General features: G+C 47.4%; 2 protein-coding genes across 3 annotated transcripts; one reads left to right on the top strand and one right to left on the bottom strand.

Moving 5' to 3' along the window:
* Positions 1-128: 128 nt before the first annotated feature.
* On the bottom strand, positions 129-2,837 carry LOC137925471 (collagenase-like). The gene is made up of 5 exons (XM_068768918.1): positions 2,583-2,837; positions 1,846-2,113; positions 1,532-1,630; positions 925-1,118; positions 129-330 (listed from the first exon to the last, which is right to left on the bottom strand). Exons 1-5 carry the CDS (start codon positions 2,835-2,837, stop codon positions 226-228), a joined length of 921 nt encoding a protein of 306 aa, XP_068625019.1. The 3' UTR covers positions 129-225.
* A 2,889-nt stretch (positions 2,838-5,726) lies between these two features.
* Positions 5,727-19,558, top strand: LOC137925364 (influenza virus NS1A-binding protein homolog B-like). Of its 2 annotated transcripts, none has more exons than XM_068768794.1 (7): positions 5,727-5,999; positions 13,624-14,153; positions 14,950-15,135; positions 15,228-16,086; positions 16,618-16,874; positions 17,367-17,567; positions 18,318-19,558. In XM_068768794.1, exons 1-7 carry the CDS (start codon positions 5,966-5,968, stop codon positions 18,486-18,488), a joined length of 2,238 nt encoding a protein of 745 aa, XP_068624895.1. In that variant the 5' UTR covers positions 5,727-5,965; the 3' UTR covers positions 18,489-19,558. The 2 variants fall into 2 exon arrangements, with proteins under 2 accessions (XP_068624895.1, XP_068624894.1); XM_068768793.1 differs by having other exon boundaries at positions 15,225-16,086.
* The last annotated feature ends 7,682 nt before the right edge of the window (positions 19,559-27,240 follow it).

Genomic DNA, 27,240 nt, shown 5'->3' with positions numbered 1-27,240 from the left:
TATTATATATTGGTCAGAACTTTAGAATCAATTTATTCTAAAAAAAACATACCCGGTTTCCACATGCGCTGTGTTTTCACAAGACAGAGGTAGAATGAAATAAGTTTTTTACTTTAGCATTTTTATTGTAAGAACGGGGAGTTGAGGAGCCGGGCATGAGGCCAGCGGTTCGTTCGTTTAGTCATTGACGTCGGTGACGCGGTGAGGTGCTGTGGGTGCGTGACGTCACAGCTGCGCGCGCACCCAGCCCGCGTAGGCGCTGAGCCGCGTGTGCCCGGCCGGCTCGCCGCGCTGGCAGCCCGCCGCCGACACGAACGACACCACGCCGATCTGCGCCCGAACAACAACCGTTTAGTGCTCCCTCGCGCTGCAGCGCTGTCAGCGCACCGCGGCTTACGGCTAACCAAGCTAACATTATTTCACCATCGTTTCGTAACACAATAGATTATGTGTAATTTGTTATACAACTCGGCCGGCATCATACGAAAAAAAAGAGATATCTTTAATAATTCTTCGGGATTTAAGATGAAGGTCAACCAATTTGTGAGTTTTCGTACCGTAATGACTGACGGCAAGAAAAGGTGGCTTCACTTGTGAAAAGACCTATACTAGGAACATTTCTACGAGATCGAATTAGAAATGAGCAAATCCGTAAACGAACAAAAATAACCGACCGGCCATTTGAAAAGACAACCGACACGTCATGTGGTGCACAGAACGGATGGGTGGCAGAGCCTCAAAGTTCTGGTTTGGAGACCATGGATTGCTAAGTGCAGTATAGAACAGGTGGACAATTAACCATGGTAATACCATCGAGAAACGCTGGGTGCAGGCCACTTGTAATTGTTTGTATTAGGCAGCAGTAGACGTTTTGCCGTTGATGATGACGATGAGCGAGTCGCAAGACATTGGGGGAGCACGCACCAGGAGCCTGCGCCCGTTGTACTGCAGCGCAAGCGGGCCGCCGCCGTCGCCGCCGCAGGGCCCGCGCGCGCCCGCACCGCTGCTGCACAGCACGCCGCCCGTCACCAGCGCGCCGTACCACTGCGCGCACTCCGCGTTGCTCAGCACCGGCACGCGCACGTCGCGCAGCGCCGCGCTCGTCGTGATGCTGGCCCCTGCGCAGCGGCAACACTTGCACGAGCTACAGGAGGTGCAGCGCGAGCGTCTTGTTCGCCTCGATGAAGCGCGGCAGGGAAAAAAACCTTTAGCCTCAATGTACATCACTTACCTTTATTGATAGTTAGTAGTAGTCAGCATACATATTGTATCTTTTGATGAAATATATGTTTGTGGACACCGTCATTCCCGGGAAGAAAAATCTAAGGGAAACTTGGGCTTTGTAGATGATCGCGATGTATTGGTTTAAGAATGGGCGCTCTCGTAGTGTCTTGCACAGTGTACTGCAGGCCGGCAGTTGCGGCTAAAGGTCAGAGGGCCAGCGTACCCCGGCTGCCGCCGCTCGTGTAGCTGCAGAGCGCCCCGCGTGCGTGGCTAACAAATTGAAGGAGTGAGAGAACCGCTAACTCACAGTCGCTCGTCTTGCCGTAGCCGATGGCGGTGGCGACGAAGCCCGCGAAGCTGTTCACCAGCTCGGTGCCCTCGGGCAGCGCGATCGGGCTTATGGTACCTGCGCAAAGAGTAATTAGTCCTTAAGCAGCAGAAAGATTTACAATGCGGTCGCTTTTACTTTACGCTTTAGCGGTCAATCTCATAATCATTATAAGGTACAAAAACGTAAGAAAAACTTTAGTGCTTAAAGTCTCTCGTGGCCGGGAAATAGAGCCGGAGCTCTCGATGCGAACCAAATTGACGTTAATGCAATGTGTGTTGCGCGCAACTGACTGGTGGTGGCGACGTAGGGCACGACGAGCACGGCGATGTCGTTGGCGAGCGTGGCGGGGCTGTAGTCGGCGTGGGCCAGCACCGCGCTGGCGGCCACGCGCGTGCCGCCGGAGAACAGGCGCACGGAGCCGAGCACGGCCGTGATGCTGTAGGCCTGCGCGCGCCCGTCCCACCAGCACTGCGCCGCCGTCACCAACCGCCAGTTGCTCACCAGCGCCGCGCCGCACACCGACGTCTGTCCGCTCGTCAGCGAGATCACCAGCCCCGCCTGCACAACGATGCCCATCATCCCATAGTCCTGTAGCTGTCGCTTGAATGTTAATATTTTATCGGCCTTTTGCCAACCAGCGAGTCCCCACCGATTCCAAGATAATAGTATCGTTGGCCGACGACTTCCGAGAACAGCTTCAGCCCTATACCTATACCGGAGAGCTTCAGCCCTATACCATAAGCGCCGCGCGACCGCGGAAACTTTCCTTGATATTATTCCCGCCGGCGCAAATACCCACGTAGCTTTGATGAAAACAAACATTCCGTACTTGCGTTGCGTACGGATTCCTGACTTATTTTATTCTGACTAGAAAGGATTAGTAACGACTAACATTATTGGGTCCGGGCGCCCTGTCTGGCGTCGGCACCAGCTGCGTTACATTCCGACGTCGATATAATACATAAAAACGATAATAAGGTTTTAAAGGCAAATAAAACAATCTCCGTGAACTGTAGAAAATACTCACAAAGAAAGGGTGTTCGCCGACGTAGGAACCTAGTCCGCCGACAATCCTGCCCCCCGCACCCCGCGCCGCCTCGGAGCGCTTCAGCTCCTCCGCGAGCGGCACGCCCACGCGTTCGTGGTAGCGTGGAGACTCTCCCGGAGGCAGCTCCGGCAGCGGCTGCGGCGCGGGCGGTGGCCCGCTCCCCAGCTCCACCCGGATTACGTCTTCAGCGCGCACCAGCGCAGCGCACAGCGCGAGCAGCACGAGAGCTTTCATCTTGCAGCGCACTATGACGAGGCGAGCCGCCGCTTTCGCTTATATATGCGCACTCGCAGCGCGGGACTTCCATCCGCTGAGGATGCTCAAGCTTATCAGTTCAACGTACACTCGAATTTGAAACGATTGCAATCTCGCTAATTATGATATCTACGCACGACTCGCGCTAACTTCCAACCTCTTCACGGCTAAAATTATTCTATTACTCATTGTCGGATGACATTCTGGAACCACAGTCGCAAGCACAAATGCGCTTCAAAGCGCTTTAGTTACGTTAGGCAACCGAGCGGTGGTGCAATAGGTATTATAGAAAAGTATGGTGTGCCTAATTCACCAAGCGGAGCGTTGCTGTTCGACCGCCTGCACCGACAGCGCAATGCGACCAATAGTTAGCGTCATCTAACAAAGCTACAACGTTCCGTCCAACACGGGACACCACATACACGGGACTCGTCCGGGCCACCGGATCGTCCGCTGTGGAGATCTTCATTTGTCGTGCCGCCCTACGAACTGCGCGTCTCTCGCCGCTAGTTAGCTTCGTGTGCACCCAGTTGTACCAATAAATTGTTAGCGCACCGATAGACCTTATTGTACTTATACTTGTCATGTATTCGATCACTTTCATCTTTTATTTCAATTTGGAACAAAAAATGTTGTAGTGTTTTTTCAATAAACTTGTTTCATTCCATTTTCACGCAGGCAGAGGACGCTTTAAGAAGATATTCCTGTTGTTACTGCGATGCTTTGGTGGAGGTACAATACCCAAAAAGGTCTTAAAGTTGCAAAATAGCGTTTTACCGTTCGGTGGCGGATTCAGGGATTCTCGTGGTAGGCGTCACGTAGCTGCCATACTAGATGCTACTGCGCAGCTGTTGTCGACCGACGGCACGCTTTGAGCGAGGTCACATCCGTTTAAACAGCCGCCTAGGTGGACACGCGTCGTGCCTTCAACAACGCAATGGACTAAGCACTTCGGTTTGCTGTTGAAACGAAATTTGCGCTTGGAGGAAAGCCGCCGCAATTTCACGCCGTGCTTAAGTCAATGTCACCACGACAAATTTTCTAACTTTAATGCAATGTCGATTGCTAGTACATACAACGGACATAATACTGTCTTTTAAAGTGCTGCAACTAGTTTTTTTTTTAAAGAAAGAATACGGTGTGCCATATGATAAGCCACGGTGCTGTCAAATATGAAAATCCCTGCATGGTATTATTTCCGCAAGTGTACAAACAACTATGAAGCAGTAGAACAGTCATACCGTTTACATCCATCATAGTGATTGATTCCTATTCGGATAGAGAAGCTCTCTTTTCCTGAAATGTATTCGCCTTGTCTACAGAAAGAGATAACGGGTATAGCGAGGAGATGGCCTTCTTATAGAAATTACACCCGCTTGACTGTCAAGTTGTTTGTTTGTTGTTATGTGAGCTGCGACAAACAACTCAAAACAGAAGTATTTGTGTAATCGTATCAAGTGGTTTCCCGGAACGCTCCGAGCGAGGCCACTCGTCAGATTGCTTATCGAACACAAAGCTCTAGTGTCGTCGCTGCTGTTACAGCTGTTACAGCTGGTGCGGATCGCTCTCGCTGCGTACGTGCACTTGGATAAATCAAGCACTTGTTTTTTTTAAAGAGTACAGAGGTTTTCTATTAAAACTAATATGAAATGCAGTTCTGTGAAGAAAAAACACGGCTGTCCCATACGGAGCGCCAAAATTAATTTACTATTCATACACACGCGGGATAATATCATAAATGGTTGCAACAGTCGCGAAGCACTCGAATAGCGCGTTGTCGTGATTTGTGTCAATACGGTGTCCAGTGGCGGCCGCGTTACTCGAACCGCGCTCTGTTGACAAACAATACAGCTGTTACAGTTCCTACGCTCAGAACACGCGGTTGTCGCTGCACGCGCGTCAATCACTGTGCGATTTTATGTAACTTGTGGTTTGGAGGTACAATTTCAAAGGTATTATTGACACAAACTTGAAAATTCTCCTTTAGATGGCGCTAGTCGCTGCTTATCTGATATAATGAGACAAAAGTTATACAAATATATACTAATTGAATTGTGCTATTTCTTTATTTTTTGTTTCCGGATCGGTTGTGATCAAACAGTACAAGTTGTTTGTACATTGATTGATCTATAAGATTAATGATTGTAAAATAAGCTATACTACAAGTGAACATGAAATCAGATTAGATCCGGTTATGAAAATACTTGTAAGAGGCGAGAATTGGTTTGAATTTAAATGTCATATTTTTAATTTTGCGTAAGTCCGTAGCCTATGATAGGCGCATGAGGTGGACTGTCTGCCATTTTTTTTACAATGAAAATGGAACAGACAAAAAAAAGAAATATTTTCGGCACTCTTGGAAGTAAAATATTGTAGGGTTAATTCCCCACTCCAATTATCACAAATTTGGTACAAGTACTAATTATACTTATATTTCTCAGTACTAGAAGTAAGTTTTAAGTCATTGATGTCTATGCTCTTAAACTGCGACCTTAAGTCGATCGCTTGTTACTCGAAAAAGCATCGGAAACTACTTTTCGGTAATGGTTCAGCGTTGGCTATTGTTATTAAAATATGTATTTATATAAAAATTATTATATTATCAATACGTGTGTTAATTATAGTTGTACTAGCATAATATGTAAATTGTTGGTAATCGCTGCTGCCGTTCATTGACGAATAAATCTAATCGTTAATGTTAGCTATGCCTTATTGATATTAATAATTATTCCCTATTTCCTTTTTTGACAATATATATGCGGTAAGCATATTTTTTTAAGCAATTACGTGTACGTAAAAATAATTACACATTTAAGTCGACTTTTTATTATGGTAACATTAGAAACACAATGTACCGATATTGAAACGTCAACGTCAAAGGATCAAAACAAGGTGCGTACGGCATGCGGTCGGTCGCGCCCGCGCCGAGCTAGCGGCCACAATAGCGAGTGTAGCGCACGCAGGCGGCCATTAGACGCGCGGCGACCGCGAGCCCTTCCTGCAGCCTTTCGCGAGTTCTCACGACAGGCAGTCGGAGCAGCGGGCCGCGCCGTGGGCATCCGGTTCGCGACCCACGCCGACGCTCCGCAGCAGCGGCGGCCGACATCATGAAGCCCCGCGACGACGACATGAACGGCCACGGTAAGCGTTCCCCGTCTGCCGCTAGCATAGCGCCACTAATTAACTGAGCTGCGGTGCGCTATTGATCAAACGACGAACGACGGCCCGAGTGCACTCTGCTGGCACACCAGCAGCAGACAGCAGCTCACGGCAATCGCCATCCACCGCTTCTGTTAATTGCTTCTTACACAAACAAATAATTGTCATGAGGTCAAAGGTTGCATTTTTTCTGGTTTGCTGTAAAAACATGTGTGATCTTGACTAAATGATATTTAAGCAGCATCTTTATGCTAATTGTACTGTAAACACTATTCATTAATAATAAGGAAGTGAAGTGGCTGGTTTAAAAAATGTCAATGCCATGGTAAATGATACACCGGAATTTGTTACCTAATACTGTATGGGCTACTAAGCTAATATTAGAAACAGACTCAAGCTTGCCATTCACAGTAGGTATAAGCATAAAAATGCTTTGCAAGCTGCAGCCAATGTTGTTCACCAACACAACACTTGCAATTATAGTTGCTAATTAAAATGACTCCATATAGAGAGTTATGTTTTAAAAGAGAACTTAAGTGGCAGGAGCTGGAGGACCTCAGCACCGTCTGCTTGGACAGTGAAACTTGTTAGAGAGCCCTAAATGCTACAGGTGACTAAGGTGTTGACATGTAATCACAAGCAAAGTAAAAGGTTACACTTTTGATGAGGTCCTTTATTTATTCTTAATTAGCCACCTCAAAGAGTTTGCAGAAAAATAATGATAACTAAAACAAATGATTGGGCGTCAATTTATGACGTGTTCTATATATCAATTTAGTGCATATTGGTGGTATTGTTAATTTAATAAATATTTCTCTTTTATAGCTGTGTTTCCTTAAGAGACATGTTAGGAACTGGTGTGGTTGAGGTAATTTTTTACATATGAAATAAGGGAAAGACATGTGCAAGTGTGTGTCAGCTCCACTCCCGCTACACCTTACTAGCTCACATCTGTAATAATCTTTTACAGAAACTCGCACCGACTAGGGTATTTCTGGTGGAAATGTTGCCTAAGGTGCATTTGGTTATGTTACTCCAGTAATATATACATGGTAGAAATGTAATTACATTGTGAGCTACAGTAAGTGGTGGGTTCACAACCTTTCAATGAGTAGTTATATTGGAGTTAATCAATTTGATTGACAGAGGAACCACGCGGTGCGGGTCGGCGCGCGCTTGCTTGCTCCGCTTATGTTGCGGATAATTGTCCTAGCGCCGTCGTCACTGTATGTGTTTAAGGTTCTACACTACTACAGTGACAGTAGTGGGTGTGTACACATCTCTAATGTTTTACATTGATGCTATGTTGTTTTGATACAAGGTCACTGTATGACACAGTAACATTTACTGTTTCTGAGGAGTGGAGGAGGCAAGACACTGAGAGCGCTACCATTAATAAGCCTAATTGACGCAATTACCTTTTCAATTATCTGAAGTCTGTATTATTTGTATGTTAGCTGACCTATCAGATGTTTTAGCTAGGAATAATTAATAAAAATCTTAATTATGTTACCACAATGGCTTGGGGTAGTTATGGATGCATTGTCCCTCTCAGAGTCAATGGTCATCGAGGATGTCATGCTTCTACAGGTGCTGCAAAGCATCCCAGTAGCACCCAAATCTACTTGAAACATAGTTCCTGACTTGGTAGAAAGGACAAGTCCTAAAGACAAGTACCTTGTTGCTTCCTTAGGTCTTATAGAAGGCATCCTTTGCCATTAGAGGCTTGGCTAATAAATATGAATAATGTTCAAAAACATAGCATATACTGTAATGTTTTTAAACATTATATGTTGATCTTTTTCCAACATAGGAAAAGGCAACTCACAAAACATTAATTTTCTAGGTTGATATCACACAACAGTTTACATTGGAAGCTCAAACCATACTGCATATTGTAATTTTTCTTTAATTAAATTAATTAGAAGAGTCTTAGGTACTTTTGGGAAATTAAACAAAGACGAAAATGAGATTAGTAAAGTCATTCAGGAAGCAGCAAGTGCAGCATAGAACATCCACCCATGAGGTGAACACACAACCTTGTTAGGGTCAATGGAAAATGCTGGATGCGGGATGGGTCGCTTCAAACTGGTTCTATTAGAAATCTATTGCTGACAACTATGTCCAGCTCTGGTCATCATATGGCTGTAGGATGATGATGAGTCATTCTCTAGTTATGGCATGGCATGACCAAGTGTAAAAGGGATTAGTTTTTACATGCACAGTTTATCAGGCGAGTTGTTACAAAAATAACTGATAAGTCCCGCCTCTATCTAATCTTTATCTAATTGATTTACATTTAAATTAACTGGGTGTCTGTAGTGGTGTTGGATCTCCTGCAATAAACAGTAAATTCCAGAAGTGAATAGAATTTATAAGTACAATCTACTATATTGCTGCTACGGATTAAAAATTGTCAGCTAATATTGGTGTGTGCATGCAGTGCATTGTTGTTGAAATAACTTATTTTTATTTATTAAGTATTGGACTGTTTGTTCATGGCCAAACAGAAAATCTGTCCGGTTAGCTAATCATCAATGTAAGTTTCTAACGTTTATGTTAGAATTAGAAAAACGTTTTTTCTTTACATATGTATGTTATTTCATATTACAGAACTTAATATTTATCAGTATCTTTTGTATGGTGTTCATTTCATCTTATGTTGAAATCCTCGCGTTGCGGCATCTCAAAATGTCAGCAGTTTATTGAAGCGCTGGCACGATGTTCGGGAGCCAGCACCGCTTCACTCCGTGGAGCTTGTTCCCAAACGTCTGAGGAGCTGCGCCCACCAGCGCCCGCCATTATCCCTTTCACGATGCAAGATCTAAAGCATCGTATTTTGCATACGAAGCGACCTCTGCACAGAGACCAAGAGCTGTAGTTAAAAAAACTAGGTGTGGTGGACAGCGATCGCATTAAGAAAGAGTTTTTGTAGCAAAATTAATAGTTTTTTTTTTAAAGTAGTGGATGGAGATCGCATAAAAAAAGTTTCATCCAAAAAAACTCGAAAATTACAAAAAAGGTCCTTCGTCTACAGCCAGCGCCTCGCACTCGCAACAGTTGACTTCTTTCAATTAACACGTAGCCGGTGATCAGTTTCTGCGACGGCTGTTGTCGCACCAGACTTGTCTGTCTTAGTAGTCAGAGGTTGTTTATGTTCTGATTTGATTGAAAGTTTCACAATAAAGCCCGCACACAAACACACGTTCTGTTGTACCTCGAGTACACGCAGTCAGTTGTATCATTACAAGTTTTATAATTTCTCGTCGCTGCTGCCATTCTGTCGGTCTGTGACTGCGCCAGTGTTTCTTATGAAACGTCTTTTCGTTCTGCGGTTTGCGGCGAGTATTGATTGCCTTTTCCGCGCGTCGATCTCTGCTCCTATTACTATAATAGCGTCACGGACGTGCGCGCGCGCAGTCGCACGCTCGCGTAGTTCACTTGTGTCCGGTTGTTTGTTGTCGCTAATGTTTCCGGCTGTTACGGCTTCATCGAAACCGGCACCCGCCGGGGTCCGCGTACTGAAAACTACAATGCATACAGAATATCCCATAAATCAACGTCAAGCCCATATACCTGCGCCAGGTAGTGGATATCCATAAAAATAATTATAAAAATGTCACGTATTTTTATTACCTTAGAGTACATAATTGTGTGTGTGTATGCAATATATGCAGGTCATTTGTTTTTACGTTAGTGACGTTGAACGTAAAAAAAAATTCCACCGCCAGTATTTAGATTTCCACTGCCAGTATTTAGAACAAAATATGAAATTAAAACATGAAATATAATCTTCTCATCGCGTCCATTATTACGTCGCTTGTTGCCGCTAATTGTCAGTAAGTTTGAATTTACGTCTCAACGTGACTTTGAACTTAACAGGCGAACATTTTCGTTGCAAAAGATTTACGATTGTCTTTGCGTCTCAGTCGGCTACAGACAGACGATAGGCTTCGGGTAGTTCTCGGCGCGGCCGCTGCGACTTGTTCAACGACAAATCATGTATAAGTTGAGACTTGGTTTAAGGTTTAGTATCGCCTGCTCGTTAATGTCGCTAATTATGTTTAATCCGATGTATATTTTTTACTTACAAATCACGGTGAGTTGTTATTATTCTGTAAACGACTGACAAATAATCTTATTGCATATCATTGGAGGCAATTTTATTTATTTTTCTTAATTGTCTTGGGTCCTTGTTATTCATTTGTTCATATTATTATCCAAATGGGGTCACATCCACAGTGGCCGCTCGTGTTCGTCGTTAAGTAGCAAGCCGACGCGTATAGAAACTAGAATCACCCGACGACGTCTTAAAGCGACGACTGCGCGTCGAGTCCGAGCGCGGGCTACGCATCTACCTCCGCGCAATTTATTGAATGAGCGCCGTCCGCTGACTAGTTATTGTTATTAGAAAATGAGCGCTGAATTAATGTTCGTTTGAACCGGCGCGACGCGACCGCTCGCCGAGGCGACCTCGTGCGCCGCTCGTTCGCCGCTCGTTCGCCGAACGACGCGATTGTTTCGCTGTTGCGTCGATGTTTATTCATACAATCTGCTTCGGATCATATACACTGTTCGCCTGTGCCCGATTCGATTCAAAGAACAAATCGAAAAATATAATCGAATTGAGATATTTTATAAGCGACTTGATCTCAGGACGATTGGTCAAATTTTGTTGCGCTTTATTGTGATCACTTTTACAAATGTCTGCGAGTTTTTGTTTAATCAACTATTTAAAATATATTGCAGAGTAATGGGAGACATTGTGTATGCGTTGCACGCGAAAGAGTTATTAATTTTATGAAGCCCAGAGGTATTACAAGGTTGTCTCTATGTCCAGTGCCGACCGCACACATGCACGTCGGTATTATTTAACTTTTTACATTACTCTCGTACACACAGACGTGGTGTACCAGTATATATACTGAATGTATTTTCATAATGTTCTTGTCTAAGGCAGCGCGCGCATCGCCACTTGGCTGCGCGTGTGCGTGTGCTCAATGACAAGAGATATCGTTATCAGTTCACTATCGCGCAGGCACCGCTCGTCAATACTAACGTCCTTTAGAAACAAATATAAACAGCAAAAGTACGCTCGACTACACGATCGCACGGCAAGAACAACGTGAAGTAACCGTGCGGCCCCCGCGCTGACAACTAAACGCCTTCTCGCGGACCCTCTCGATAAAATGATCGTCTAAATCACCAGACGTAGGCAGGTCGCCCCGTCGTGCGGTGCGATGCCTGAGGCTGATAAGAAAACAAACAAAAAATTGATGACGGATTAAAATAGTAAAAATAAGCAGAACTAGATATAATCGAAGTTCGGTGTATGTTTGTAAATAAAACTTAAGATTAGATGAAATGGATAACAGTAGCAAACAAAAGACGCAAAAGTAGAAGTAACCAAAGTGAAATAAGCTAAACGCGGAGAGAGAGAACGTTACTGAAGCTGATAGGAAATGACATGAAGCGGCAGTGGGTCTGCGCGCCAGTAGCGATGTATTGACAAAGACATCCGCTGCCGTGACGCGCGCGGTCACTGGAAAGAGGTCGAGGTCCTCTCGGCGAGCGAGCCGGTGCAGCTGCAACCGGTAACAGTAAACGGCGATGAATAAATATATCAGACAATACAATTGCGCCCTCGGCCGAGCGCCGGTCGGTGCCGGTGCGATGCCGGTGCGGCGCCGGTGCGGCGCCGGTGCGGTGCCGGTGCGATGCCGGTGCGGCGCCGGTGCGGTGCCGGTGCGGTGCCGGTGCGATGCCGGTGCGGCGCCGGTGCGGTGCCGGTGCGATGCCGGTGCGGCGCCGGTGCGGTGCCGGTGCGATGCCGGTGCGGCGCCGCGGCCGGCCGGTGCGACCCGGTCGCGTCCCGCGGCGGCGCTGCCGTGTAGATTGTAATCAATTGATTAGTCGATCACTTGTGGCGGTGTCGAGGTCGCGCGGCGGCGTGTCCACTGCGACCCAATACTTCAGTACAGCGGCTATTTACACTGTAGTGATGTGCCGTATTTTACAACGGGCTACCAACACAACAGTTTTGGACAATCTGATGTTCACCTGACAGTAGCAGATGTTTTTCTTCCTTTTATGGCTGCCATATTTTACGGACGCTGGCTGCTTGTAAGGTTTCCAGGCTTTAGAAGGCGCTTAGCTTTAACCTTGTATTTAAACGTTTACAAAAAGCGTGCTCACCCCACAGCGATTACACGGTTTCTGACCGCGGCCGCGTCGCCCGCGTGTTCATGACTTTTGTCTTCTGATTATTGAAAAAAAGAACTATTCATAGTTTGTGTCACGTGTTAATGCTGTTTGCATGCTGGCGTTTTACAAGGCCTCGGGAACTTCAGCGCGGGCCTTTTTCAATCTGTTAGCTTACTAGAATAAGTAAATGGTAAATAGGTTGAAAAGTAAGACTATCGGGCTTCACACACACATTGATGTGCACACTTGTACACATTGATGTAGCCACGCGCACAAATGCGGTTAATCAATATAAAATAAAAGTAAAACACAAGTGTCCACGACAGAGTTACACTTAATGAAAGAGGCTACCGAGGGATACCACGTGACTTGTTGCTCCCCGCTGTCCACTGTTGCTGCACCGACTGTTGGTTCACTGCGTTCGTGTCGTCGCAGGTAACTGCACCCGGCCGGGTGTGGCTGCTGCCTTTCTCAGGGACGCGTACCGCTCAACATGATTTTCGGCGAGATTTCCATCACCAGCAACGCAGCGGACCGCCTGGCGTGCAAGGCACGGCGCTTGCATATTATTCTATCTAGACACGCACGAGTGCAACAGTATTCATATAAGTCTCCTCATCATTCAGTACTCGTCATGGCATTGCAAGATCCGCAACTTGTTGATATGCAGCAACAGACATTTGGGGAGAGAACAGTCTCCGGCGGGAAATCAGTGTTAGTGAACATTAAGTCAGATAAACGACCTTCGCTCGATAAGGTCTCAATTCGGATGATCAGGCGAAACGTCAGTCGGAAGCCGTACGGGGCCTTGTTTAATGTTTTTATGTATAAAAGAGGCGACATCGCCTTAAACGCAGGCGATTAATGTCCGTCAAGCGAAGCGACAACGTGACCATCCCGGGGGGCTGGTGACGTCGTGCGGGGGGCGGAGGGGGGAGGGCGGCGCACGTGCGCGCGAAGCCGTGCAACCGTGTGCGACCCGCGGCGCCCGTGCACGTTGCGCCGTGGCACGGAGCTTGGCCTTGCATTCAAGGCTTGCGGTGGAACAACGTCTGCGGGACCTCGTGTTCGATCTCATTTTCATTTGAAATTACTAGAAACTTCCGCGCGCCACCTTCGGTGCGCTTTAGTTTAGGAATTGTAGTGAATTATTATGATTTTTGTAAAGCACTAACACCTGGCGACACCGACAAGCTGGTGGCTCGTAGATCGCGATGTTAGTTCGTGATGCGGCGTAGCAGAGCGGTGACGGCGTCGCGCGCCTCGTCGATAGCGCGCATCTCGAAACGCCCTTGACGTCGCGCACGTGACCGCGCGGCGCGTGATGCAGCGCCGGCGCAGCTGTTGTATCTGTATGTCGCCGTGCGGGTGTCATTATACTGAGCGAATGACGTGCACGCAGAGTCCGGGTCGGGCGGCGCGCGCTCGGACGACAGCGAAGGCGAGGAAGCGAGCGCGCTGGAGGAGGAGCTGTCGCTGGTGGACGCGGGCGCGCCGGCGCGGCTGCTGGCGGCGCTCAACGCGCTGCGCAAGGCGCGCCAGCACTACGACGTGCTGGTGGCGGGCAGCGACGGCGAGGAGGTGGCTGCGCATCGCGCGGTGCTGGCGGCCGCGTCTCCCCGTCTGCTGGCAGCGCTGCCGGCGGCAGGAGGCCCGGGCCCCACGGGGGCGCTGCGCCTGCCCGATGTGGAGACGGAGGCGCTGCGCGAGCTGGTGGAGTACGCGTACACGGGGCGGTTGCGCGTGCGCGACGCGGCGGGTGCGCTGCGGCTGTACCGCGCGGCGGCTCGCCTGCGCGTGGAGGCGGCGCGCGCGCACCTGGCCGAGCGCCTCGTGCGCCGCGCCGCGCCGCACGACGTGCTGCTGGTGCGCGCGCTGCCCGACCTGCAGCGCCACCACCGCGCCGCGCTCGACGCCTACATCGCGCACCACGTGAGTGCGCACAGCCTCTCCGCCCTCACACCGCCCACACACCACACACACGTGACGCAACTACTCAATGCGTCTACGATATTTTTAGATATCGCATATATTCACATTCCAACGATGTCAGGAAATAGATCAATTACCCTTACTTTTTGTTATTTATAAGAACTTGAAATCCAACACGACAGACACCACAACCAACTACAACCAGGAAAGGCTGAGCAGATTTAAAAAAACAAATATTTAGAAAGAAAATGTTTTATTGTAAAAACTGCGCGCCGAGCCTGCTTCACCCCGCTTTTAATTTCGTGGACGTGATGGTCCTGGTCGACGACACGGCCTCAGTTCGTCACTCGCACGAACCTTGCCTTCAAGCTTACATATTTTTGATGTTTATATTTCGCACTCAGTTTATCTCTTGTTACAAAATTTGTAGATTTTTGAGTATTTAGGTGATAGTATTGCTGCTGCAATATTACGTCGCCGTCAGCGGTGCAGCGAAAAGAGGAATTCCACAAAAATAAAATAGATCAATTTACATCGGCATAAATACGGGCGAAACTCGAACGAATATACACGCACTACACGCCCTAGGAACAATCTCAAAGTATCCTTTGTGCATCGGATGTTATTAACACTATTTACTTTTAAGCCCTCTTTGATGTTTGCCGATAAATCAGGAAGTGTCGTTTCCGCGTAGGCATTAAAAAGAAGCGGCGACGATACTTAACCTTGCCACACTCCGTTATGACTCTTGTTATAAAATAAAGCAGTCTAATTGTTGTCTAAATGTTCGCTGCAGTTCGACGAGATATGCGCGTGCGGCGCGCTGTCCGCGCTGCCGCTCGTGCGCATCGAGCTGCTGCGCGAGACGAGCTCCGAGCGCGGCGAGGAGCCGCCCGCCGCCGTGGCCGCCGCCGCGCTGCGCTGGCTGCGCGAGCAGTGCGCGCTGGCCGCACAGGCGGCGCCGGCCTCGCCCACATCGCCCGTCAGTACCGCACGCTGAGATCGTCGTTGTCACTTTAGCCAACATTACATTATTACCAATTAATGTGGGGGAACATTGTTTGCTTTCAGCAGTTGGAAGAATTATGTACACGAACCCACCTGTTATTCGTGGACGCCGGCGGCGCGCTGCGCGACTGCGGCGAGCTGCCCGCCAGCCGCGGTGACGCGCCCGAGCTCACGGAGTACCGCCGCGAGGCGGCCGAGCGCGAGCGCGGCGTGCGCAAGCGCGCCAACGAGCGCGCCGAGCAGCCGGAGCGCACGGAACGCGCGGAGGGCGAGGAGCGCACGGAGGAGGAGCGTGAGGCGGGCGACACGGGTGTGGTGGCGGCGCGCGCGGGCGGCGCTGGCGTGACGCGCGCGCTTCTCGCGCTGCGTGGGCGGCTGGCAGCGGCGCGCGTGGCGTGGCGCGCTGGCGCGGGCGGGGCTGCACGCGGCGGCCCGCTGGGCGGCGCGGATGAGGGCCCGCCGGAGCCGGCCGACGCGCCGCGCCTGGCGCACATGTCGGTGCCGCGCTGCGCGCTCGGCGCGGCGGCGCTGGCCGGCCGCCTGCTGGTCTGCGGTGGGTACGACCGCGCACGCGTGCTACGCTGCGCGGAGGCGTACGACCCCGTAACCAATGCGTGGACGCCGCTGCCGGAGATGCGTGGTCCGCGCGCCCGCTTCCCGGCTGTGGAGCTGGGCGGCGCACTGTACGCGCTGGGCGGCAGCGACGGCCACGCGGAGCTGTCGTCGGTGGACGCGTTCACGGACGGCGCGTGGCGCGCGCGCTCTGCGCTGCCGCTGGCCCGCTCGCACGCTGCGGCGGCTGCCGACCCCGAGCGCGGCGTGCTGTACGTGGCTGGCGGTTGGGCGGGCGGACGCAGCCTGCGCCAGGTGCACTGCTACTCGCCGCTGACGGACCAGTGGACGGAGGCGCCCTCGCTCATCACGGGTGAGCACTGCGGCTTGGTGAACTTGCAGTCTACATATTGACTATCTTGCCTCGTAAGCGTACACTTGTCTCGCAGTATACCAGTGCTGGTACATTTATTCAAATACAAATTGCTGATCAAACAACCTCCACTACCCGGCGGCCTCGGTGCATCAGTAGACTGGTTGTGAGCCTCCGAACCCTCGCAATGATAACTTCTGTCTAAATAGACATGAAGCTTGATCAAGCTCCGTCAGGAGAACTGACCATTCTCATTAGTAACTTTATTTGCAAGGACACTAATATAGAACTCAGGAGTCATTAGTTGTACCTGATCACTTACACTGTCCAATTTTATTTTATATATGACTGTGTGACTCATTTATTGTCACTGAACTTAAGTAGATTTAATTCATGTCCCGGTGCGCTAGATGGCGTTAGTAGTCGATTGAATGCCGGCTAAGAAACGATAATTATACACGAGGATTATACATCAATGATACACTGTCTGGAGTCTGCTAATGAATCTCATGTATGTGTGTGCGTGTGCAGGGCGGTCGCAATGCGCGGGCGTGGTGTGGGCGGGCGCGGCTTGGGTGCTGGGCGGGTGCGACGCGTGGCGCTGCCTGGCCAGCACGGAGCGGCTGGGCGCGCGCGGCTGGACGGAGGGCCCGGCGTTGCCTACCGCGCGGCGCTCCGTGGGCGGCGCGGTGTGGCGCGGGCGGCTGCTGGCGGCCGGCGGCTCCTCGGGCGGTGCTTCGCTGCGGCACACCGCCTGGCTGGCGCAGGATGCGCCCGCCTGGCGCGAGGTTAGTGCGCACGCGTGTCCCCCGTCTGTGGGAGCCTTACTTACTACTCCTACATCATTTGTTTACACTGGCTCGAGCTTCCTAACCGTTAGGTCATACCAATTAGAACAGTTAGTATTCAATCCCCGGACGCCAAATAAGCTCGTTACCATATTGTGTGCGCAGAGTGGTAAAGTTGTTAAAGAACACTCACTTTCTAACTGCCGTCGCGGAATCTAGCCGGAACTAATGCGCTGCGGTGAGTAATTTTTAGTAAAACGCTAAAAAACCAACCACGGAGCCACCGCCGATGGGCGTTAATAACTATGCGATAACTACTCATTTCACAAGATTCCAAACGCCCGGTCACAGACTGAGCCGGTGACGGCAAGACCGACTGCAAATAGATCCTTACCCACGGGCGGGCATAATGTACCCATTGGTGGTGGTGTGTCTCCGTGTGCGAGTGCGTGCCAGCTGCTGAAGCGCGCGGTGCGGTGTTTGCGTGCGCAGGGCCCGCCGCTGCGCGAGGCGCGCGCTGCCCCCGCGCTGTGCGTGCTGCGCGACGTGCTGTACGCGGCGGGCGGCTTCAGCGGCCAGGAGTTCCTGGCCAGCGTCGAGTGCCTCTATGAGCCTGACGGCTGCTGGACCTCGCTGTGGGCAGGCCCCGCCCCCGCCGCTGGACCCTCCCCCGCACTCTCCGACGCCGCGCCGGTCAGTACGCCGCCTCTTATCCTATTTATAGTTAAATTACATGTTCTTATGACACGGCATTTTACCCATAGTGCTCGGTTAAGAGATTCTGCGGTCTGAGTTTACACGGAAATACGCCTTCAACTAGTCATCGCGAAATTGACACTGCAGTCGCGTGTTCTGTGGCCCACTCTAAATTTATTACTTCTATAACATCAAAATGTTTCTTATTTTATTAATTTTGCATCGCCAAGGAATTTTATGAATTAAAATGTAACAAATAATTCAAAATTTAGTACGCGAATTACATCGTAGAACAAAACATCAACCAGAAGAAATTGCGTTTCTGAAAAACAAAACTATATTTACAATGTTATGATGTGCTACAGGTTACTTGGAGAAAAAACAACATATGAAGCCGTTATTTCAAGTTTTTTGTTAATATTTAATAACAAATTAAAACCTCCTGTAGAATTATTTTTAAAAAAAACCTTAAAATTGTCTGCTGTGATGAAATCTAGTGTCCGATGACAACGCGGCAAATTAAATTTAAGTAAAGCGACAAGTGTCTACGGTTACTATTTTACATACGATTATTAGGGTTTAGGGTTATTTATTTATTTATTTATCAAATGTTCAACAGCTACAATATACAAGGCATTATCATAAATACCAAAATTATTTATTTTCATGGCCCATTCGTTTCAAAGAGTCGATATTTGATAAATGAGAGCAATGCAGCGCAGTCACGTGTGCTTGTTGCGCCGGCAGCCCAGCGAGCGGTGCGAGCCGGCGCTCAACGGCGACCGCGCGGGTGGCGCTGCTGGCTCCGAGAGGGACGGCGCGATACAGGACGCGCGCGAGCAGGAGCGAGACGGCCGCAAGAAGTGCGATCCCCGGCAGCAAGTGGCCGAGGCGGACGCAGCACCCGTGACCTGCTGAAACATCTCACCTGACCCCCGCCCGCGCGCACGTGCTGCACGCGCACGTGCTGCACGCGCAGCCGGCGGAACACAAAGGACCACATTGCAACCGAAACTACTGGCCGCACGACCACTACCGACTTCCTCGACGTGGCCGCGGCGCGTCGCTCGGGAGCCTTTATACGCATTTTTAAATAGTTTTTACTCCGGAAGCGATGGCCTTAACGCTATCGCATTTTTATACGAAACGCATTGTTCTATACGTAAGCCGCAGTTGCCGCCCCACAACATGCATTTTTAACTTCCAAGAGTCTGCTCGGGGAACCTGAACAGTGTTTAACGTTAATTATGTATACAAAAGCATACGTACGCTCGTTGCCGACTCGCATTCCATACAACTTTAATTTGCAAGGAGACATTATTACGTCCCCTGCGATACCCCATGTATCTAGTTTAAAAGCGCCGCCCGCACGCCCGCGCGCACACGTGGCGACGCTGCTCTGTGTAAGTCCATTAACAATTTTGTTCAGTGGGCGTGTCCGCGCCCGTGTGTGGGCGGGGCGGGCTGCGGTGCCTCTATGTTCCGGTTTGCATTTGTTCGACTCCTTGTTAGTTTAATTTAGATAATTGTAAGCAAATTGTTTATTGATTCCTTTCAGCGAACGTCCATTTTAATTTTAGGAGCTCGCGGCTGCCGACCGCTGGCTATCTATACAATTCATTGTAATGAAATATTATTCCTTTGCTAACACAAACATTACAACCCCCGGCCCGCGCTGTCGTCGCCGGAGGTCGCTAGTTCTCCTCATGATTTGCGCCCTCCGGGTAACGTTGGTGCAAAACCCCGGGCGCCGCGCGCTGTCGCTGTTGAAAGCTCATTGCAATAGTGTCGTAGATGTGATCGGAATTTCCCTCAAACCGATACCATTAAGCGGATATTTATTTTTGTACGGAACAAAAGCGAGCGCAGGCCGCGCGGCGGCGGGGGCGGGCGCGGGGGTCGCAGGCGGCCGCGAGTTAGTTTTATTTAAAAAGACACTACTTGTATGGGTACTGTTATGTTTATTAATAAATTGCATTTAAACTGTAGCGCTGTTTCATTTGCTGCTCGCTGAGTGTCGCTTGTAGGATGCCACTTGGCACGCGGAGGTTGCGTCGCGGCCTCCAGGGCGCCCCCGTACATTGAAGTAGTGCGTGGGCAGCAGTCTCGTTCTGTTCCAGGCGCGCTCTAAAGTAAACAGATGTTCATTAAAAAGATCATAACCAGTTAAAGTTTCTGACACCAGGCGCAGTCGGGGCGGCAACAGTCGGAGCAGGGTACTTGGGTGACTAGTATATTCCGATACCAGATATCTGGCCTTTCCGATTGATAGCGCGATGTGGGGACCTGGGCCATGAAACGACCGCGCGGAAGCCTCTCTTGGCAAGGTTGTTCATAAAGCCCGCGTCTGCCGACAAATTAACTGAAGTGATTGAAATACTCTTTTCTAAGACGATTAAAAATATAAGAATTTTTTTATTTAGGTTCACTATTCAGCTGCAGGACTATTGAGTTTGTCGTCACATCGAGATGAGCTCCTCGATGTGAGAGCGACCTGCATTAGTTTTAAGATATGTACATACAGGTCTTTATTGCGGGCACCTCATACGTCTTTTGAGAAAAACAAAGTTAAAATATTTTTGGACATTCTTAAAAAAACAATGATTTAACAGATGAAACAATTTAATTGATTTTTATGGCAATTGATCGACACTCGAAATTTCTTCTGCGGTCATTGTGCGCGCCCGGTGTTCTCTTAAGAAAGTTTTGTTTACATCTATTACTCTTATATCGACAAAAAGATTTGAACATGAATGTATATCATAATAATGTTAGATATAATTATAGTTACCATTACATGACTTGCTGGGATATTTAACATTCGGAATAGCTATCAACAGTTCTATCTGACGTGTAAAGTGTTTTGTTCAGATGAATGCGACTGTTAAAGAGAAAATATATTATTTTCGAATAATTCCCAACAGCGCTCCGGGGACACAAACGGAAATGTCCAATCGATCTCTTCAATAAACACTACACGTGAGAGCTAAGTTTCTCTGCAAAAGTTTCGCAGTCACGTATGCACGGTGTGGCGGCACAGAAGTCAAACAGCTGATTAGACCAACACGCTAAGGATTAAAGTTAAAACATAATCAAATAAGTCGAGTCATTTCTGTGGATTAATTAAATGGCCGCGAGAAAACAACAGGCACGAAATCCCGGAATCCACAAGAACAATGTTCTTCGGGAAGGAAGTCCGCGCTACCGATTGTGATTGCTTGCACTCGATGTGTACAATTGTAACTTGCACAACTTTTCAATCCAGCCAGTGTACAGATCAATTCATTGTACTGTCATGTCTCTTGGAATCAGACACTGGAGGCACTAGCAAGCCTGACACTTGCTCAAATGGACAAGTGAACTCTTTGTCCGATACATTAGGTGGGAGAAAGTTCATTTGTTTTCGCAAATAAATGAACTTGTTATAAAATCTCTGGCTGCACTAGTAGGGCCTGAACAATGGAGTTGGCAGTAAAAATTTGTTTGCGCGGGCTGGGACTCAGGATAAAAAAAACTACTCTGTCGTCGAAAAGAAAGCTCCTGGTCGTCAAGGAGACCTCTCTAAAGGATTAAAATATATTTGTATAAGGATTTATCCTATCATATCTCTTGCTACGAGAGTAGAACAAATTCAAACGCGAGGAATAGAGCATTTTTCATTCACCTAAAGCAACCGCTTGAACATCGCAGGGCTATTGTCGGTTGACGCTACTGCAAAAATGAGGAGCCGGGCCGCTGGCGGCGAGCGCTCCGGACCTGCCGGCTGGTCTGTGGCTAGAACTCGGCTATCGAAACACGCATTCTTTGTACTACTCCAAAATAATACATTAGTCTAATCTAAAAATAAAGAAACGACATTTAATTTTTATCATAAAGTTTATTATTTTATTGTTTTGTAACCCTCTAAGAGGAAAATGTTATGATCAATCAATACAATGATATATGACAGACCTCTCAAAAAACTACAGCGAAGAAATGTTGTCTCTTTATGTAAAATATTAGCAGCATGTGCAGATTCCACCACTAAGAGGGGCTCTGGGCTGGCGAAGGGCGCTTAACCGGAAATCTCTCTAAGGTAGCGAGTCGCGATGGCTCTGCTGCTATTTGACCGGGGCAGCACGAGCGCCCGGCCTGGTGCGGCGAGCTGCGCACACGGAGGCAAGGAACACTGCAGCTCACCTCGCACAGCTCTCGTGCCGTACAAATCAACGGCGACATGTAGCTTATTAAAACCCGGCGGGCGGCGGCTGGGGATGAGAACATCGGACAAGAAATTACATAACGAGTGTTGCTTCATTTCCCCGGGGCCGCGGCGCCGTCGCCTGGCCGCGCGGGACGCGGGCTTGATATTGCGAAGCCAATTCACAACCTCATTACCGCACAAGCCTCTCGCGGGAGATTTCTATTAACGCGTAAACTTGCTTCCATTCCCGCCTGTGCGATCAAAATTAATTATTGTAATTACGTTGGATAACATTCAAGTACCACGCCGCCCTCCGCGCGACGGAAATAAAGCTAATTAAGTTTACGGATCTTTATATTTAAATACCTCATTGATAAGTCACTACGGCTCGGACGGACGAAGGCTTTGCATTTGTTTTAATAAATTCGACAAGCTGCCACGCAACCCGCCATGTTTGTGGGCGTAAAAGCTTTAAAAAGGTAAACGATTGCCTCTTTTGTTGTCGATCTTAGAAACAAATAACGCAATGACAATACAGTAAGTAAAAGCGTCTCAGAAATTGGTATTATGTTTTTATTTGTCGGTCCGTCGCTGCGGACTTCGTGCTGACAGAAGTTATTGGTCCGTCGCATCAATTGCAGTTTCAGAGTGATTACTTAATACAGGTGATTGTAAATTTAGAAATTTTAAAGTTTTATTTGAGATAAAAAACATAAATCCCTTTAAAGCGTTTGTACAAATAGCCAGTCAGCTGGGTGAAAACACTGCGGGCGTTCATCATGTTATCTCTTCTGAATTACTTTTCACATTGAACAATTGTTTTTAATCCTTTCGCCAAATGTTACAGCACATCAGACTAACAAAATGAATAGCGGAGAGGTTTTAAATGAATTTACTTTAAGTCATCTCTCATCACAATAATCCTCAAGTACTCGCTTGTGATGTGAATACAATTTGCCCCTGTTGTATTGCTATACGTATTATAAAGGTACTTAAAATAAATTGAAATAAATAGTCTTATACTATTTAGTCTATTTATTTAGTACTGGAAAACCATGGAAAAAGAGATTATTTGGTATTAGATCTTGCAAAGTGAAACATTTGGCTTTGGGGTGATTTTAAACATGAATTAGTTTGTCTCTTTGGCCAAAACAAAACGCGGCTTCACGGACGCGTTATTTTTATGTTAATAGATCAAAGTGATTGTGATGAATCAATTTAATAGTTTGATAATTAACTGGCTGCGAAACATCTCGCCCGAAGACGAAGGTTGCCAGCGATGACACACGGACCCAAGACGTGGTCGGTTACGACGAGCTCCAAGAGCAGGCTCGAGGTCACCCACAGAATAATGGAGAGAGCCATGCTCAGAGTTTTGCTGAGAGATTAAATCAGAAATGAGGAGAGAACTAAGACCATTGACGTAGCATGAAGAATTGCTCGTGGCAGTGGCAGCGGCAGTGGGCGTGGCGCAACGCTCAGCAACCGATGGCCGCTAAGGCGTACAATTGTAAATATATTATCGACAGTAAAACTTACTAGAACGCTGCGATATGAAATGGCTTACAATGTAAAAGTAATATCGAGATGAGTAGGCAACGTACAAACTGAACACTGTCAACAAATTGACTCGTGTGTTTTAAATCTTAAGTGAATTTAAAAGAATTGTTGAAATGGTCGTTTACAAAAAGTCTTTACAGACATAGTATAATAGTTCTTTTGTGGGGGCAAATAATAAATTATACAATAAATTAGTCTAAATATTTGCTTGCAATATAATAACGTGCGGTGATATCTGCACCTGAAATAACTTACAAGATGTGAATAGTCAATCATCATCATGATTATTATTTCAGGCCGCGGCGCGCGCAGCTGGACACAGGTCTTCTCCACAGGTTTCCACCAGGACCGATTGGAAGCGGTCTGCTGCATCTATCGTCTATTTTGTTCCCAATTATTTAAACAAAAATAATTGGTCTGTCAGAGTTTGACTATCACCTAAAGTGTTTGTTACTGAGGCGTATGTTTGTTTGATGTGTCGTCGTTTCAGCTCATTGACGCCCATTGCAGGGCGTGGGCCTTCTCCATAGATATTTATGAGGTGATAGACCACAAGCGCCGCGCTTGGCGGGCGGGCCGTCGACCGCAGTGACGTAGCGCAGAGGTCGCTGCTGCCCGTGCTCTGGAAGCTAGTTTGTGAGCAGTGGCTATCCTACGTAATTAATGCTCCAGGTGTGAGGTACATAACGTTGTATCGCGGGAATCGAAGTCAATGAAAGCTCGGTGCCTGCCGCGGGGCTAGCGCTGCTCGTTCGACTTGTAGTTATTTACTCTACACAGCATCTATACATTTGTAGTTGAGGTGTGTTAGTTGTGAGAGTGTGCTCTGAGAGGAACGTGACGGCGTCACACGCGGCCGTCGCCGCGTATTTTACAGAGAAGAGTCCACGCGACATTGTCACGCGCTGTTCGCTACTTTTAACAAGTTTGTTTTTACAGCAGACACATTTAAAACTAAATAAAATCGCTCAAATCTCAACCCGCTAGTCATGTCCGTCGGCACATTTAAAATAAAGAGAGATCAGTTGTTATATTGAGTGTCGCTGACGCCTGAAGTTCAACTGAACGGAGCGCTGGGAGGCGTCGCCGCAGCCGCTGACGTCCCGCTACGGTTGGAGCTCCTCGTGGCAGTGATGCCGCGGGTGCGCAAACTACCAAGCTACTCTCACAGTGCGAATGTTCCGTGACGGTGTTCCGCACGGCACAGCCACGCGGTGTGTAATTACAGTTAAAATAAAGAACCTCTTCATTCCTAATCTTTTGTATATCTATTCGTTACATTTTCTCGCTTCTGCGATTAGACTGCCGTTTCTGAGTACTGCGTTTACCCAATTTATATAATATTTTCTCTTTTCCTTTGTTTTGATTTGCAATAAAGAATTAAATATACAGTTAAATAAAAACTCTGTTGATTTTATTTTTGTGATTAACACGTCACAGTAGCTCGACGTGGGCGCCCCGGGTCGACGACCTCTGTGCTAATAAGTCAACGATCGCTTAAAAAAGTGTCGCCTCCTGACATCGCTGAGATCAATGTACATGTTTTCTTTTGACTTTGATGTTAAAGTCAAATATTGTAAGTGGTGTAAGTAGCTTATAAAGGCGATGTCCTGTTCAGCGGAGCGCGGCGGGCTTTTTCTTAATTTTCCCTTTTTAATTTAATAAGTAAGGAATCGATTAAAGTTTCACGCCGTCCCGCCGCCCCGCCGCCCCGTTACCCCATCGCCCCGGTCTCGGACTGTGTCGACATTTAATTAAGGCGGCATCGTTATTAGCTTGTGAGCACCTGTGACGGGTCCGCTCGAGTGCGCCGGGACATTTGCCAGAAGACTCGCAGATCGATTTACTGAAGGGTTTGTCAATTTATACCTTGTATGCACCAAATTGTTCTGACTACTATACCAAGCATACTGTGTACACAGTCGTTGAAATAACTCTCAGTGTGTGTCGCAGGCCCGTTTGCCAGGTCGCAGCGACGCGCAGCCCGCGTAGCTTCAAGTTGAAAGCACAATAGCACCGGCTGCGCACTGGTCGGCGGCGCGCTGCGGGGCACAGGTTACTGTTGATATAAACGAGAACTGTCTGCGCGGGACACTTGCAAAACTTTCGCTCACTGAAAAGCAGACGGACCGCGACCTCACTGCTTGCACCGCTGCTGCAATACGTATCGCCGAAGACCGGAATAGACAGCGTGACACAGTGCACGACTAACTGCAAAGAGGGTGACGATCAGCTTCGTGAGACAGAACGCACGGCGGAGGTCTGCGCGGGCAGGAGCGTAATGGAAACACATTCCGCACGCGGCTTTCTCAGCGGATAGAAATGACTCAAAGAAAGAAAAAATATGAATCAAAGAAAACAAAAATACTAAAAATAACTTATCATATTGTACTATATTTAAAATTAAAAATAATAATTGTGTACCATCATTATTTCGAGCACAGGACGACCGCTGCCAGAAATAGGCTCACCCCATAGATTTGCAGCGGGACCGGTTGGAAACGGTTTTCACGTTACGAGCAGACGCGCTGCCCCGCCGTCACACCTGCAGGTGCTCAAGGCTATCATAATTCGTTATTGTGCTTATATTTCAAACAGAGGATTGTTATTATTACCAATTTTATTTGCGTCGTAAACGTTACTTTAAAATTTCATTAAGTAATATAAACATATATATAAATAGACATATATATATATATATATATATATATATATATATATATATATATATATATATGTCTATTTATATATAGTTATAACGATGAAACTCAGGTTTTATGTTGGATTATAGTAATTTTGTGACGAACGCTGGTGGATTTAAATAAATAACATTAAAATGAAGAATGCAATTCCTACGGCGTCCAGGTTTGATGACGCTGTACCAACCTTTTCAAAGGAAAAGTCTCTTCGACGCGACGTTTCTTTATAAAGAAAATAATAATATTACAAAAACTTTTCAATTCCAATAAATATTATTTCAATTCTATTAATAAAAATATAAAACAACTAAAGATAACCTTGTAACTTTCACTTGGGCATTTAAAATAAGTAACATTTTTGTGGCCAGCTCTCTGCAATGTATACACTGCACTATAATGTCACTAAATTATCATTTAGTAAATTCGGGAAGCTTTTTCAATATATACTTCTAAAAATTCTATTTCAGGCTTACAACTGCAAAAGTGACTACAAAAAACCTACCTGAGTATGTTGTGGGGTTTATTATTAGATGAGAAAGTATTTGGAACCCCTGCAGCCCCAAGTTGAAGGTTACCATTACAGATGAACCCAAATTGATTGCAGTTTCCATCATATCGTTCTAATCCGTCAACTTCCTTCTGGCATTCTTCTCTTAACGTACACACGTGATCACTGTGAACGATCTTAAAAATAAAAAGTGATAAACATAAATACATTAAGTTAAAAGTATTGATAAAAGAGAACTGGCCTAGCCGTCAGTGGTACATCGAGCGATGCGAACGAAGCCTTCGGTTTGCTTTATTGCACCACGAAGTGTGGATCCTCTGCAAGCGACGGCCGCGGCTCGTCTGCGCGGGTACTTGGGCAGGCTATGGGAACTACCGCAGTGTTCTCGACGCTTGCGGAAAATATCTGATATTTTGAACTCTGTTGTTTCGGCGGCGTCGATAGACGGCGCTAGTTGTTTCGTGCAAAAGCGTGTAAAAGGAGCACCACGCGGTAACATCGACATTAAATAACGTCTATAAGTTTTCACAACATTGTGAAATAAAAAAAATGAATAATTAAAGAAACAAATAAATACTTATTCTTGCCATTAATATTCTTGCAAAAAAAAACAATATTTTTATTGTACGTAACAAGTTGTAATTCTTGGTTATTGGACATGGTGTTGTTAAGGAGCTTAACTACCTTCTCGGGAACGGTATCTTGGTACACTTGGACCCG

Source organism: Battus philenor, unplaced genomic scaffold (genome assembly GCF_028537555.1).
Source record: "Battus philenor isolate CCGP_79_NKW_IND1 unplaced genomic scaffold, ilBatPhil1.0.hap1 SCAF_27, whole genome shotgun sequence".
NCBI lineage: Eukaryota > Metazoa > Arthropoda > Insecta > Lepidoptera > Papilionidae > Battus > Battus philenor.
The sequence above is the reverse complement of the archived record's forward strand: the minus strand, read 5'-3'. Positions and strand labels throughout refer to the sequence as shown.